Source organism: Papio anubis, chromosome 12 (genome assembly GCF_008728515.1).
Source record: "Papio anubis isolate 15944 chromosome 12, Panubis1.0, whole genome shotgun sequence".
Lineage (NCBI taxonomy): Eukaryota > Metazoa > Chordata > Mammalia > Primates > Cercopithecidae > Papio > Papio anubis.
The window spans coordinates 120,439,199-120,455,290 of NC_044987.1; the positions used below are offsets into that span (position 1 = coordinate 120,439,199).

Here is a 16,092-nt window from a genome sequence, read left to right on the forward strand (position 1 = left end):
CAATTGACAATAATTGTTTATATGTATGAGGTACAATGTGATGTTTTGATACCTGTGTGAATTGTAGAATGAATCAATCAAGCTAATTAACATATCTATAACATCACCTGTGTGTTTTTGTGGGTGTGGGGAGAACCCTGAAAGTTTATTCTTAGCAATTTTGAAATATATAACACATTCCTAACTATGGTCACTCACCATGCTGTGCCACAGATTACAGAAACTTACCCTCCTGTCTAACCCAAACTTTGTACCCTGTGACCTACACTGCCCCTTTACGTCTCCGCCTGAGGTTTAAATTTGGCCTCTACCAGTTGCTACTTCTGTCATTTGGGGTGAGTTGCTTCAAACCCCAGGCCTCAGTTTCCCAAGAAGTCAGCTCTGCCATCAAAGACAGTGCCCGCAGTCTGCCCAGCTCCTCCCAGGACAGAGATATGTGCTGAGTTTGTTAAGATTGTTAAACAGGGACCAGAAAGCAGATCTGCTGGAGCCAACAGCAAGCAGGGTGGTTTCTGACAAAAGCCTCGCCTCGCTTTCCAAGGCTGAGGTGGGGGAGGGTGGGGTGTGTCAGGACTGAATCTACTCAAGGGAAAACAGCCTCGCTGAATGTGCCCACTGGATTCCTGCACTGACCCTGTCCTGGGGTACCGGATACCTGCCCCTTATCAGAGGGCAGTGCCATGCCCCGTACAGCACAGGTCAGATGGCCCTGGCAATTGATCTGAGCTGCCCTTCACTCTGGAAGGGGGCAAAAGCCAGCCCAGCTTCCCAGGGAGCAGGCACTGTGGCTTCACTGGGAACAGAATGCACTCTGTACCTGGAGAATGGTAGAGGCTGGCACTATCTAATCTGAGCTCTTGGGTCACCCTGTTCTTGCCCAGAGAGAAGCGGGCTCCATCTGAGGACGAGTGAGGGCAGACGTGTCTGGTGGGACAGAGCCCGGGCGACAGCCTTGCATCTGCAGAACCCACTGTGCAAACACACGGCGTATGGAAGAGGAACCTGCAGCCCGGCGCAAAGCTGCTCCAACAGAAACCAAACCAAAAGCAACCCTCGGCCGATTGAGACAGGCAGGTCCACATCTGAACCAAGAGCTCTCCCGCCAAATTGGCCTGGGAAGCCCTTCTCACATCAAGGCAGGAAGATAATAATGACCCTCATCTTTCAAAAGAGGAAGCTGAGACACAGAGAGGGTAGGTCCACTCAAGGTCATGCAGTTTTTAAATGCTGGGGCCAGGATTCCAACGCGGGCAAGGAAGCCCAAATCTGAGCTCACAGCAACCACACCCCAGCCTCTGTGAAATGAATTTACTCAATCTCTGGGGAAAAAAGGCAGGGTCTACTCCGCTCAGAGCCACACAGGGCAGTGTGCTCCCATCTCCCTGGCATTTGAGTCACTCTCGTGATGTGTGTCCAGCACAGATGCCCGGGACCCCTGAGGCCCATATCCTCAAACAGGTAGCAGTGGGCCTGGTGCACAAACACTGGGGCTCCGCAGTCAGCCCGGGTCACAGTTCCGATACCCTCCAGGCTGTCTGCGAGGCTGCCTGGCTGTGGGACCAGTTCTCATGCGAAGCAATGAAACCACTCTGAGCCTGGCCCTCTGCCCTGGCGTGGGCACTGGGCTGCCTGTGTGAAACTCCCTTGTTTCTCCAGGTGCAAGACAAACATGGCACTTTCTTTCTGGCTTCTCCGTTCACTTGCTGGGGACAGGGGTCCAAGCCTGGTTTCATCTCCTTGGGGAACGGAACACTCTCCACATCCAACCTGAAAACAGCCCCAGCAAAGGGCTGACGCGGGAGGGAGAGGGGCAGGGTGGCGCCATGCACCCATGGGCACCCAACGCTTTGATGCTGCACCCAAGCGTCTCTCTCGGACACCCCTTCTCATACCGGAAACAGAGCCCGCATATACCAGTCAGACCTGCGGTCAGGCCCATTCACGAGTCAGACACCACACAGCCATTTATTCGAACAGGGAAAGTTTAATATAAAGATGAACTCTACTCAGAGCATAAAGTTTAAAAAGAGCTTTACACAACACCCTAGGGATGAGGGAGAATGCCCCAGGTAACAAAGCACAGAAAAAGAGGGGCCCTGCCGAGGCCGGGACTGAGACCTCCTCGCTGGAGAAGGCGTGGGAGGCCCCCGAGGGTGAAGTTCCCCGGGTTGCTCAAGCCAGAGTCCGTGCACAGTCACCGGGCAAGCAGAAAATTCTCTCGAGAAGGTGGGCGCTCACAGGGAATCGGGGAGCAGAGCCCACTCACCTACACCTGAAAGGCCACAGTCGGTGCTGGGACCTCTCTGAGGTCTGCACACTCCAGGCAGAGTGCCCCTGGATGTCTGCCGAGCACCCCTGGCAGCTGTGCAGCAGGAGCAAGAAGGAAACGACATGAAAGCCCCTTTCTCCCCAGCGCCCCAGTTCAACACCATGCAAGCTACCAAGGAGAAACACAGCACAGGCCCCGCCCACGACTGCAGAGCAGGCAGGGGAGGGGGGATCTGCAGCTGAAAGGCAATACATGGATAACCCACACACCCCACTCCCACTTTTATTTAGCAAGAATAAATGCAGCCTAATGACAGGGCATGGGAAGACCTGCTCAGCAGCAGACACCAGTGTGGGCAGAGTGTAGCGTGGCCTGGGCTCCTAATACAGGTAAATTGTCTCCAAAGGACTAGTAAAGGTGACCGGGTAATCCTCCTGCCCCAGGGACACTGATGAGGGAAAATCCGTCTGTGCTGGCAATATGGCAGTGGTGGACACTCAGAATTCCCTTGAAGGCAACAGCAAGGAACAGAGCATTATTATGTACTGCACACCTGCCAAGTGCCGGGCTCTCTCCAGTTTACAGATGAGGAAACTGAGGCTCCTACAGTTGCAGCTGGGATGCCAGCCCCCATGGACCTGGCAGAACATGCTTTTGACAGCCCTGCAGGGCTTCTCCCTAGGGCGCTCCCTTAGAAGATTCCAGGCAGCAGGCGGTAAGGCACCGCGGCGGTGTAACGCTCCCAGTCCCGGCCGTACTTGCTGGCGCAGCGGTGCTCATCCCGGAGGCAGCGATGGGTCAGCAGGATGGCCATGTAGATGATGTAGAAGTAGGGCAGCAGGTGGCCGCCGCCGCAGGCCAGGCAGTAGGCCAGGCTGCCCATCAGGTCGCCGACGTAGTTGAAGTGGCGGGCCACGCCCCAGAAGCCTGACACCAGCAGCTTGCTGTGGTGCCTCTGCCCGTCTGCGGACGTGTAGGAGCACTCGATGACCTTTGGCTTCTTGCCCCAGATGAGGCAGCGCCCATCCGTGCGGCGGAAGAGGTCCTTCTGGTGGTTGGCCACCCGGAAGATGTAGTAACCCACCAGGCCCAGCAGCAGGACGCCCACGGCATGTGGGGTGGACAGCTGTACGGGGTGGTACACCAAGTACAGACCCTGGGGGACGAGGGGGAAGGGGTCAAGCGGTGCTTTGCCCAGGGAGAGGACAGGAGTGTGGGCTCGGGGGCCCGGTGGCCTGGGGTCGAACCGCAGCTCTGCCTCTGACACGCCTTGCCTCAGTGTTCTCTTCTGTGAATAAAAGCACTTACCTCAAGGGCTATTGTGGGTATTAAATGAGTAACTCCACCCGCATTCTACCTGTCTATGTGTGTATGTGTGTGTGTATATACACCCCCTATATATGACATATAGTATAAATATCAAATACGTAACAGTATTAAAAATATAATCTGAATTTAATATTGTGATGGTCAATTTAATGTGTCCACTTGGCCAGGCCACTGTTCCCAGATATTTCACCAAACACTAGTCTGGTTGTAAAGGCATTTTTCAGATGAGATTCATGAATCAGTCGACCAGGCAGAGCGGATGACCCTTCACAATGGGGGTGGGCCTCATCCAATCAGTTGAAGGCCTTAAGAGACAGAAGACCCACCTTCCCCAAAGAAGAGGGAATCTGCTAAAAAGTGGCCTTCTGACCTCACACAGTGGCTCACTGTGGCCACACACAGTGGCTCATGCCTGTAATCCCAGCACTTTGGGAGGCTGAGGCAGGCGGATCACAAGGTCAGGAGTTTGAGACCAGCCTCACTAACGTGGTAAAACCCCATCTCTACTAAAAATACAAAAATTAGCCGCGCGTGGTGGCGTGCACCTGTAATCCCAGCTACTTGGGAGGCTGAGGCAGGAGAATCGCTTGAACCCAGGAGGTGGAGGTTGCAGTGAGCCAAGATCACACCACTGCACTCTAGCCTGGGTGACAGAACAAGACTCCGTTTCAAAAAAAAAAAAAGTGGCCTTCTATTTAAGTATAGCATCAACTCTTCCCTGGGCCTCCAGGCTGCCCTGAAGCCACCCTTCAATCACATGAGTTGAAAAATACATCTCTTTCTTACACGTATACCCTCCACCCTTCCATTAATTCTGTTTCTCCGGAGAAGACTAATACAAATGTCGTATAAAAAATGTACATACATCTCAAGACACATACAGAGGCTAAAGCAAGTAAGAACTATTATATAGTGGGACCTATTGCTACATTTTCACATTCCTGGAAAACAGAGTTTATAAAACCAGGGAACCAGCAGGCCTGCAGCCAGCCATATGGAGAAATGGGGCCGGGTGGGCCATGCGGAGGCTCCAAGGACCTGGTGTGAGCGTGGGGCCAGCTGGGGCTCTGCACCCTCCACCTGGTACTGGCCCTCTCTGCTGTGAGCGTCTCCAGGACACCCACGCCTCCATCCCACAGGACTGGCTGTCACGGGTGAGGCCGGGCCTGTCACATCCTGAACAGGTGACAGCCTCTCCACGTTGGTTCTCTCCACTTGTGCACAGCCTCCTGGGGCAGGCCACCCTACCGTGCTGCTAAGCAAGTGCCCCGGGGTGAGTTATTTCTGTCCCCAGGGGCTCCTTGCTCTTGAAATGGGCAGATGGCATCCTGCATAGGATGCGGGACCAGATGCCACCTGGTATCCCTTACCTGGGAGCCCAGCATTTCCCCCAAATCAGAGCAGGGCTGCTCTTGTTGAGCTGGGAGCGAAGTGGGGGGCTTGATGCCAATGACAAGACCACTCGCTGTCCCCCACTGTTTTGGAACTCCCAGGACAGCCCTGCCCCAGTGCCCAGCACATCCTAGGAGGCAGGAATAAAGAGGACACCTGCTGCCAGCACCCGCACTGACCCACCTCCACCTCAACTGCCCCATCTAGCCCTAAGCCGGCATCTGCCCTACTTTGCAGATGTTGGGGACATGCTCAAGGTCACCTCCCTGGCTGGTGGCCCAAGGCGGCCAACCTGGGTAATACACGAGGCCTTCCCTTCTTCCTAGAAACAGAAAGCAGCTTTGGCGCCCCCAAGGACAGATGCTTCTGCAAGGAGAAAGCTTAGCATGTGTCTGCCAAATGCCCCGCTGGGCCGGCCCCCGCCCTGCCCACCTCCTCACCTGCAGCGTGTAAAGGTAAGGCAGCCAGACACAGTCACCCCAGCCCAGGTACCACCCGAAGTGGTCATGGCAGATGTCAATGGTCTTCAGGTACCAGGTTTCATTCCAGAAGAAGTCAATCACGTAGATGGCCTGCAAGACAGAAGCAGTCGCTGACTGTCCCCGGCCCTCCTGGGGCCCAGACGGGCCTCGGGGAAATCACACTCAGCGTGGACGCAGGAGGGGGCGCTTGGGGAGCGGCTCAGCAGCTTCCTCACTGTGCAGCTGGGGCTGTTCCTGCCTGGCACATGGGCAGGGGTAAGGGTGTCCTTGTCCTCAGAGCCACCCCAAGCCCATGGCCCTGGTGTCTCTTCCAGCCCAGGTTCTCAGGGCCTGCACTGGCGCATGCCGAGGGGAAGGGATACATTCATCCCAACCAGGTCAACCTCCTGCCTGAGCAATGTCAGCAGCTCCTGACCGGCCTCCTTCACCCTCTCGGGCCCTCCTAGCCAGCTCCCACCGGCTCGCTGGGTGACGCTTCTGAACACACCCGATCCCTGCCACCCTGCACCCCAGCTCAGCACACACTTTCCCGGTCTTGCTGCTTTTAAGATAAAGATGACGACTTCCATAAGGCCTCCAGCCTCACCTGCCTCCGAGCTCCTGAACGCTCTCTGCACAGGCTGCGGGACGTTCCTGAGTGTCCCAGACTTGCCACCCTCTCGCCGTACAGGGGGTGTCTGGAGCACGCCGTCTTGCCTCCACTCTACCAGGTTAACTCCCACGCATCCCCAGATTCTACCCAGGTGTAATCCCCAAGGGAGACCTTCCCGGACCATGTCTGGCTGCATAGAACCTGCCTCCTCCCCTCCCAGGGCTGGCAGAGACAGGCACCCAAGAATGGCTTCCTTCACCACATGCTCTCCGGCCGCTTCCTGGTGACACCTGGGGAGGGCGGCTGACTCTCTTTTACAAGCGGTAGATTAAGGTCATGGAAACATGCTCTGGCTCTTGGGTTTCCCTAGAGCCCACCGGTATCGGCGTTCCACCCTCTCCAGCCATGACAGGCACCTGCAGGACATTGACCAGGACCATGGCGTTGGTCACGTGGCCGTGGAGCTCCCGCTGCTTTGCTGCGAAGGACAGGTTGATGAGCGTCCAGGCGACGATCCCGGGGCGCCCGTTGAAGAACAGCTTGAAGTCAAACCACTTCCCGATCCGAGGGTTAAACTCGACGCCCATCATGTAGTTGTAAAAGAAATTGCCTGTGAATTTGCTTGAAAATATAAATAAAAGATACATTTAGTGGAAGATGGGGCCACCTTGCTTAGTGGGAGCCCAGCACTGGTCCAGGGTCCTAAAGAGTAACGTGAGACGGCGCAGGCAGAGGCTGGCCATGAGCCGCCGGGACCCCCACGGCTGGAATGCTTCAGTTGCTGGTTCCTGGCACCCTCATTCATTCTCCTTTGTGTTCAGTTGCTGCTCAGCAGAGGCATCCTTGGCAGAAGCCCCTGGGCACCTGCTCCGTGCCCAGGAGGGTGGGAGACTGGCCCTGGGCTGGTACCTGGGTTTCTCTCTGCCCTTCTCCAGATGCCCTTGATGCATGGCACAGGTAAGCCGAAGAACTGGCTCAACTGCACTGAGATTACGTTCTGGGGCCCAAGCACGTGGTTTGAAGTAGACTCGGGGCATGTGGGTCCTCATGGGTGAGTGACATTATAAATCACGCCAGCGTAGAGAATGACAAATGCACCCTGGGCCCGGCTTCCAGCATGTGCAGGACAAGTTCTTTGACCAGTTACCTGAATCCCCCAATCCCTGGAGGGCCAGAGCATCAGCTGAGATAACCCCTGTGGAGACCCTGGCTCGGTCTAGCTGGCTGCGGACACACAGCAATTTCTGTGTTAACTAGAAAATCCTATTTTCATGTCCAGTTCCCTCAGGTAGGGTAAGTAGCAAAAAGCAAAACACACAAAGTCCACAGCCACTGACATGACTATAAGGTGGCAAGGATGATCTAAAGGAGACATTGAAGGCCAGGCTCATTATCTGGTAACACACAAGCTACAAAGTGTCACCCTCCAGAAACACTTCCCAAAAGCCTAGGTGTAAACCACACTGGGTTTTTTGGATCCCCCAAACTGAACTGTAAGTCCCACTGCCTACAAGTGTCCACAAGAGAATCCCACCAAACATTGGTTTATGATGGATGGATGGATGGATGGATGGATGGATGGATGGATGGATGGATAGGTAAGAGGGTGAGTGGGTGGAAGGATGGATGAATGGGATGGGGAGAGGAGCAGGTGGATGGATAAATGATAGGCAGGGTTGAGCTGGGGTGCATGGTAGCAGGGATCAGGTGTGTTCAGAAGCGTCACCCAGGGAACCGGAGGGAGCCAGCTAGGAGGGCCTGAGATGGTAAGGGAGGCCGGTCAGGAGCTGCGGACATTGCTCAGGCAGGAGGTTGACCTGGATGGGATGAATGCATCCCTTCCCCTCAGCACACGCCATTACAGGCCCTGATAGAGTGGATGGACGGGTAGGTGGATGGATGACGGGCAGGTGGATGGGTGGGTGGCTAGATGTGTAGGTGGGTGGGTAGGTGGATGGACAAATGGATGACGGGTGGGTAGACGGATGGGGTGGAGGGTGGATGGGCAGGTGGATGAGATGGATGATGGACGGTTGGGTGGGTAGGTGGATGGATGGGGAGATGGGCAGGTGGACGGGTGGGTGGCTAGACATGTAGGTGGGTGGGTAGGTGGATGGGCAGATGGATGAATGGACGATGGGAGGGTAGATGGATGGATGATGGGTGGGTGGTTGTGGGTGATGGATAGGTGGATGGATGACGGGTGGCTGGATGATGCACTGGTAGGCAGGTGAATGGGATAGGGTGATGGGTAGATGGATGGGTGAGTGGGTGGGTGGATGACGGGTGAGGATGTAGGTGAACGGGTGGGTGGGGAGATGGGCAGGTGAATGGATGAGTGGACAGACAGATGACTGGCTGACCGCTGTCCAGCCAAGGCTTCCATGAGAATGGGTACAAGCCAGCAGGGCTCTCCTGGGAAGCTGTTACATTAAAGCCACAGGGACAACAAGACTCTTCACGAAGCTTGTTTTGGGCCTCACTGGCTAATCCAAAGAGGCAATGGGCTGCCAGTGCCCCAAGCCAGAAGTTCTTCCTGACTTCCCTACCCCTACACCAGCCCTAAAGACAATGACTTGGCCACCACATCTGACCTGGCCCTCTTCAGCTGCATTCTTGCCAAGGCTGGAGAAGCCAGCAAACATTCAGAAAGGATGTTCCCCAGGGTGAAGCAAGGTCCATCCCCTCCTCCTCTTCCATGGATTCTCAGTGCTCAGGGCTTTACAACTACCTGCCCCAGGCAGCAAGAAAGGCCAGGGGTGGAAGTTTCCACTTTCCACATCAGGCTGGACCCGCTGCTAAGAACGTACCAGTCTCTGGCGCTGGTGGGGAAGAAGTAGCCCTTGACCATGGCGAAGGTGGAGACGGCATAGCCAAGGATGTTGGCGCACCACAGCAATGGAATCCAGTTGTCGAAGATGATGGTGGGCGAGAACCAGGACAGGAGATGAGCATTTGCAAACCAGAGCAGATGCGTGAGGAGCCAGGCTTGCAGGCCGTTGATCTGATACTTGTTCACAACCCCTGCAGATGAAGGATTCAGAAATCAAGGTGCTTTCCCAGCCTGTAGTGAGGAGCTTGGCTGGGCTGAAGCGTGCCTGGCGGGGGCTCTGGTCACTTTCTGGGCCTCTGCTGCTGCAGACCCTCGTCCGGGGCCCCAGGCACCATCTCTGAGGCCCCTACACCCTTGGCCAAGGAACTGCCTGCTCCTCCTAATTCCTGGGAAGAGGGAGAGGAGGCTGAGTCCATCCTTCGGTTCTGCATCGTGCTCACTGGCCATAGGCTGAGTGACAGGTGCGCAGTCTGACAGGGAGGTCAGGGCAGAGGGGCAGAAGCAAGTGAGGATGCCCCTGTGGTGTCCCTGGTCCCATCTGTAATTGTTGGGGAGTGCCTCAGCCCACCCCCCACCCCAAAAACAGGGAGTCTCTCAGGGCAGAGTTGGGGTGAGGTTCCAGTCTGCACCCATGTGCGAGGCATGAAGCCAGACTCCTCGTGGGTTCTCAGTGATGGCGAGGAATGAACAGACAAGGTTTCCCATGGACAGCCCAGAGGAAGGCACGGTGGTCTCTGCAGGAAGCTCCATGGGCCCAGTGCATCCCCTGCTATGGGGCTGGGAAGAAGCTGGACCCATCCATTCCCTCCTTACCCAGGAAAGTGATTTCTAACCTGGGTGTGGGATGGCCCCAGCTGCCCTCAATGGTTTTGAGGACTGGTGCTGTGAAAAATCCAAGCAAAATGGATTTCTGTCCTGTGACAAGTCTCAGGGATGAAGCAGTGTGGGGAAGGACAGGCCCCTGAGAGGAAGGGCCAGGAACGGAAGCCTGGGGAGGGTGAAGGGGAGGGGGCTACCTGCAGGGGTCACGGCCCCCTCCTGGATGCCTCCTACGTAGCCGGGTAGAAACTTATGGCAGAAGTCAGGGAGAGACGTGTACAGAAGCACCTGAAACACACAAGCCGCTTGATCACCCCCACCTGGAGGGCACCTGCAAAGGGGGACGCATAGCAGGAACATGAGAATCACAATCATAGCCTTTTTCTTCCCAAAGCACTTATGGCTCCTGGAAGCTCAAACTGCTGGGCTGTGGGTTTTGAAGGGGGTTCTGAGACAACAAACTCATCAACCAGGGAAGGTGCCAACGCGTTCTCCCCCAGGGCTCCATTCGCCCCTCAGGAGAAGGCATAAGTCCCTCCCAGTCACCTTTAAAAATGGAGAATCCCACAAAATTCACCTTTTTTGATACATAAATCTATTTTTTGAGATGACGTCTTGCTCCACCACCCAGACAGCACCAGTGGTGCTGTCATAGCTCACTGCAGTGCTGACCTCCTGAGCTCAAGTGATCCTTCCACCTCAGCCTCCCAAGTAGCCAGGATTATAGGTGTGCACCACCACACCCTGCTAAAATTCACCCTTTTAAAGTGCACAATTCAGTGGCAGTTAGCACATTTACATCACTGGTTGTACACCCATCACTGCTAATTCCAGAACTTTTCATCACCATAAAAGAAAAATATTGTTCCCATCCACAGTCAGTCTGAATTCCCTGGCCCTGCCACCCCTGGCTGCCACTGAGCTTTCTGCCTCTGTGGATTTGCCTGTGCTGGGCATTGCGTATAAATGGAACCGCACGGTATGTGGCCTCTGTGACTGGCTTCTCTCACTCAGCGGTGTCTTCAAGGGTCATCTGCCTAGTGGCATCAGAGCTTCATTCCCTTCCACTGCCAAATAGTGTCCCACAGTGGGCACAGTGTTCTGTTCTGTGTGTCTATTCATCTACTGATGGACAGGTGGGTTCCTGCTTTGTGTCTATTTGTGATTCACACTGCCCCTGTTCACTCAAAGGGACCAAGAGATCGGAACTGAGAAGTATTCTGGAGCCCAAAAGCTTGGACCCTGCGGAGAAACAGCTAATCAGGATCTGAGCCTTCCTCCCTCGCAGGAAGGAAAACCCAGGCCTGTCTCTTTCTAGCACCGTTTCCCTGGAAACCTTTTCCTGGGTTCAGGCAATCAGCACCACCCCTGTGTGTGCCAGGTTTACAACAACCCCTTCCCGGAACTCCCTCTGGACCGGGAAGCCGGTGGGGACACCACAGAGCCGAGAACATCCTGGATCTCGACTGCCTGTGGGGAAACACAGCCCTGCCTCGTGAGTGGCATCTCATGACTGAGGGCGTCCCTTTGGGGACTGAGATGCTCCTTTCCAGACCTGGTGCAAAGCATGACTCCTGCCGACTATGGGGCTTCCTCGGGCCAGCCCTGCCCTCCCACCAGGTTTTGCTCCTATCCTCAGCTTGTCCCTCCAGAGCTGGGCGTGCCCAGCAACTGCAGGCAGGCAGGCCGTGAAGGTGTATTGAACACTGATGTGACAGGTGCCTTCTGCCTGACATCTGAGGATGAATCTGAACACACCAAGGAACGCCCTACTGGGTCCCGGGAACCCAGATGTCAACCTGAGTCAGGATCCCATGTCCCAGACAAATGGAAGGACTACCCCAGCAGGAGGGCACACTCCCCACCTGCTGTGCCCCGACCCCAGGGCAGGGGCTGCTGACCTGGAAGGTGACCCACAAGGTATAGAGCTGGGCAGCTTTCCTCGTTATAGGTGGAGTCTTGGCCCAGATGTCTGACAGCCGAGCACGCCCGGTGGCGATGTCCACCACGGGGCCGGTCAGGGCGCAGCTGTACTGGTCACACGCCATGATGAAGTAGTAGACGATGAAGGGTGCACACAGCAGTAGGAAGATGATGCTCCCCAGTGAAAACCAGTCCACCTCCCTGCGAGGACGGATGCAGGCAGTCACACGGGGGCCCATCCGCCCTGGGCCCCACCAGGACCCTAAGAGGCTCTTGTGTGGAGGACCTGTTGCTCAAACCCACCAGCACCCCATGAGAGAAGGCATCAGCTCCTAGCACAGGCCCTCCTTGTGGGCAAGGAAGCCACTCAACATGCCTGCTTTACTGCGGTTGATTAACTGGCCCCCATGGAAGGCCCGGAGCTCAGAACATGAGTGCAGGTAGGTTTTTCACAACCACCAAGGTCAGTCGTTTCCCCAGTTCCAGGCCAGAGAGGACACTCGCCCCACACAAAGTCCCCATGGCTCCATGGCAAAATGGGAGCTGTGACAACAGGTCATACTCCAGGGTGGTGAGAAGGCCCCAGCTGCTCTTTAAGCCCATATCTTTTTTTCCACAATGTTGACTGGTCATGATTTCTAGTTTCTTCTTCTAATTCCTTACTTTATAAAGTGGGAAACTGCTTACCTTTCATTAGTCTTGACAAAAAAAAAAAATTTTTTTTCTTTTAAATAGGTGTTTCATTCCTTTGGGTCCATACAATTCCAAAGGCTGGAAAGCTCTGAGACCCCACTTTACTTTCTAGCTGGGAGAACAGGCAAGATCCTTACCAGGCACGGCCCCACTGCCCTTGAGATGCAGTTCTGTCATTGGTGACGCTGTCTATACTCTTGGCTTTGGGAACGTTGGGTTGCGATTTTGCAGCCATTGGGCCCTGCAAGAAGGAGAACCTTGCTAACATTGTCCCTCAAATAACAGACACCACCTTTCCCTGTTGCATCCCCCACTGCTCCTGGGCCTGGCAGGGCTGGCCTCCTGTGCACACCTTCCCGGTACCTTGTCCCTGACAGCAGATTCCATGCAGGGAAGAGATCATCTTGTCTTAGACTCTCTCCTCTGGACCCTGCAATCACCTCCCACCTGACCTTCCTACGGCTGCTCCTGCTAGTCTCAGTTCACTCTCCAAACATGGCAGAATGCCCCTCCCTCTTACAGCACAAATTGGCTCCCACCTCCCTCCTACATACCACTCTCTCCTATTCTCCTTGGCTCCAGGAACACAGGGGTCTTCACTCATCCTTTAACACAGTTTAAGTTGCCTGTGGCACTGACTTCCTCTGCTTAGAGCACATTTGCAGGTGTCCTTGTTTAGGGCTCATGTAAAATGTCCCCTCCTTGGGAGATCTTCTCTCCCAGCCAATCTGAAGCAGCTGCTCCCCAGGTTCCCTGCCAAGGCCCTCCACTGGGTACTTAATTTTCTTAGTAACTCTCCCCATCGCCTAGAAGTATTCATTTGTGTGTGTGTATTGTCTGTCTCCCCTCACTAGAGTGTAAGTTTCCCAAGGGCCGGAATTGTGTGTCCTCCTCATTGTTCTACTACCAGGGCCTAGAACAGCGGCCCATATGAGGCCCTCAATAATCACCCTACAAAAAAAGGCGGAGAGAACAAAGAATGTCTCTAGGTACCCACAGCTGCTCTACATGGTTATAATTTGGAGGAAGCAGTGACATCCCCACTTCCAGAACAAGTTCATAACTGTGAAACTTTAAAATATCAGAGATTTTTTAAAAAGATGCTCTTGAAAGCTTTTGGAGAAAAACCAGGAATAAAAATCATGGTAGCCTTAGATTTCTCAACAGTAAGCTGGATTCTAGAAGACAATGATGAAAAGTTTCAAAATTCTGAGGAAAACTTTTTTGCAACCTAGAATTCTATTCCTATGAGAACTATTACTCAAGGACAACAACAAAGGATCCAGGAAACTGGAGACCCAAGAGAGCTGATGAAGCGATGTCCACAAAAAGGCATGGGCAAGTCCCAAGAGGACAGCTATGCAGCAGGACTAGCCAGAAACCAGACCACATTGGTATAAGACGAATGGCTAAGAAAGAGAGGAAATGAAAATGATGAATTCTGTTGCATCCAAATGTGTAGGAAAATTATTGATATGTGTGACAGCTCAGTTACAGCATCCAGAAAAAAAAAATGAATGATAGATGCATAGAAACCTTACCAAATTTTTTAAAAAGCAAGGCAACTGTTAACTCCAGGAAAAATAAAAAGTCATACAAGGGAGGAAAAGAAGAAACCAAACCATTATTATAGGATCTTACTTGGCTCAACAATGAATAATGGTAACTTTGTCATAACAATGTATTCTCTATTGATTATTGTACGTGCAGAAGGAAATTTGCAAAGTTAGGGTTGCTAAAAGCAAACTACTTAGAAATAAGTAGGTACATACAACAACACAAAAGTAGCTAAAAGAATGAAAAGTGTTTGCTGCTGGCAAGCAAGACTGTCGATGTGGGATGCAGTAGAGACTATTTCTTTGGAAGCCTTTTAACCCTGATTTTTAAAAAAATGTGAGCATGAACTATTTTAATAAACATTTACACTCATTTAAAAATTTTCAATTATGAAAGATATTTTCCTTATGCAGTGTGAGAATTGCAGTAGCAGCACTTAATTCAATTTACACAAGTTAGCTTCTGAAGTTCCTATGATGTACAAAGCAGGACGAAGAGTTCTTGATGGGAAGAGACCGTGTCTCTCTACGGCCCCAAATACTGAATACAGAGCCTGGTGAGTGCCAGTCACTCTCCTTATATCTGTAAAATCAAAGTGGATGAAAGAAAACTGCTTCTGAGAAAAACTGACACGCTAGTGAGTCTGATCTCAAGATCACAGCCACCCGGACAAGCCAGCTTGTTTTAGACAGTTCCTCTCCCACAGGCTCTCATCAAGGTAAGATACAAGTTTAGTTTCTTCCCAACCAAAACTTACCAGCTCAGTGCCCCCACTCCCTCCGATCCCTAGTTTCCACATTGACTAGTGTTAATCCAGACCAACCACATGCACACTTGCCTTACAGGAAGGCTAAGTAGAATGGGGTGGCATTCTTCCTGCCCCAAGTCATGGATAAGCTACGAGGGAACAATGCCTGGTACCAACATTATCAATTATGTAAAATACCAGAAAATTGCAAAGGGTCAGAGGATGTGTAACCTCAGAACCAAAGTGTGAAAAAGCCACTGGGAGAATGTTGTCAAAAGGAATTAAAACAAGACCTAAGAAGTACTTTTAGCTTACTGCAGAGTTCAGTCACCCAGGAGTCAGCTCTTTAGTCATAAGCATTGAGTTTTGCAATAAATATCTAAGTAATATCCTTCCCAATAGATGGCTGGGAACAGACAAAGGGGAGGTGCCCTGATACGTTGTACTTTACTCATAAGAGGCACAGACAGTCATTGGCACTCGAGAGCTGGTGGACCAGTCTGTCTGTACTTTCAACGCTGTGAAGCCATAGCCTGCGCCCAGGATCCAGGGCACTGAGACACACTTACCTCCAGCCTCTTGCCAAATAGTTTCACAGCAGAAGGGAAGTTTTCCTTCTTGAACTGGTCCCTTAAAAGTTTCTAGACACCTGTGCTCCAAATGCCTGCTTGATCCTTCTCAACCGGCTAAAGTCCTGCAGGGAACACAAAGACGAATAAGACCCCAGGGAGGTGACATTTCAGGAGAGGGCAGACGCTCAAGGTCCACAGTTGGAGTCAAGCAAGAGGCACAAGGTCAGCGCTCAGGGCTTCAACAGCCGCATGCCAGGTAGGGCGGCGGACAAGCCAGTTCCATCGCAGAGCTGCTGTGCCTGGCTCAGCACTGACAAAGAGGGAGGCGAACAACAGGTGGGGCAGGAGAAAGCGCCGCTGCGGAGCGCGGCACGGGGCCAGGAGCCGACCCCGGAGCCAGGCAGCCTTCGCCTGGGGAAGCTCCAGACCGCGCGGGGACGGAGCATCCCTCAGGGGTCGGCTCGTGGGGGAGGGGAGACTATCCACGCCTCCGCCCCGCCTTCCCGGAGTCCCAGTTGCCCCTAGCCTGTGAGCCGGACCCTGTCCCCACTAGCGCGCGCAGGTCCCCGTCCCCACCTGCGCGCACGCCCCCTGCCCCTGACCCCACCCTCGCCCTGTGAGTGGGCACCTGCTCACCTGGGCACGCGCCCCCCACTGCGCACACCTTTCCCTGGTCTCACTTGCGCACACCTCGGCCCCTCACCTGCGCACACCTCGGCCCCTCACCTGCGACCACCTTCCCCTGGCCTCACCTGCGCACGCGCCCCTTAGCCGGCTCGCGCTGCTCCTCGCCGCCTACCCTCTAGCCAGGGGCCGGAGTCACCGGCAGGGCAGGGGTGCCCGCCCCCGGATGACGTCAGCGATTGCCCGCCAATCGGAGGCG

General features: G+C 53.9%; 1 protein-coding gene across 1 annotated transcript; it reads right to left on the bottom strand.

Moving 5' to 3' along the window:
* Nucleotides 1-1,964: 1,964 nt before the first annotated feature.
* Nucleotides 1,965-16,067, bottom strand: DHCR7 (7-dehydrocholesterol reductase). Its single transcript, XM_009185406.4, has 9 exons — nt 15,962-16,067; nt 15,207-15,331; nt 12,470-12,573; nt 11,618-11,840; nt 9,914-10,004; nt 8,875-9,088; nt 6,481-6,685; nt 5,431-5,562; nt 1,965-3,425 (listed from the first exon to the last, which is right to left on the bottom strand). The coding sequence occupies exons 3-9, from the start codon at nt 12,565-12,567 to the stop codon at nt 2,961-2,963; spliced, it is 1,428 nt and encodes a 475-aa protein (XP_009183670.1). The 5' UTR covers nt 12,568-12,573; nt 15,207-15,331; nt 15,962-16,067; the 3' UTR covers nt 1,965-2,960.
* Between the last annotated feature and the right edge of the window lie 25 nt (nt 16,068-16,092).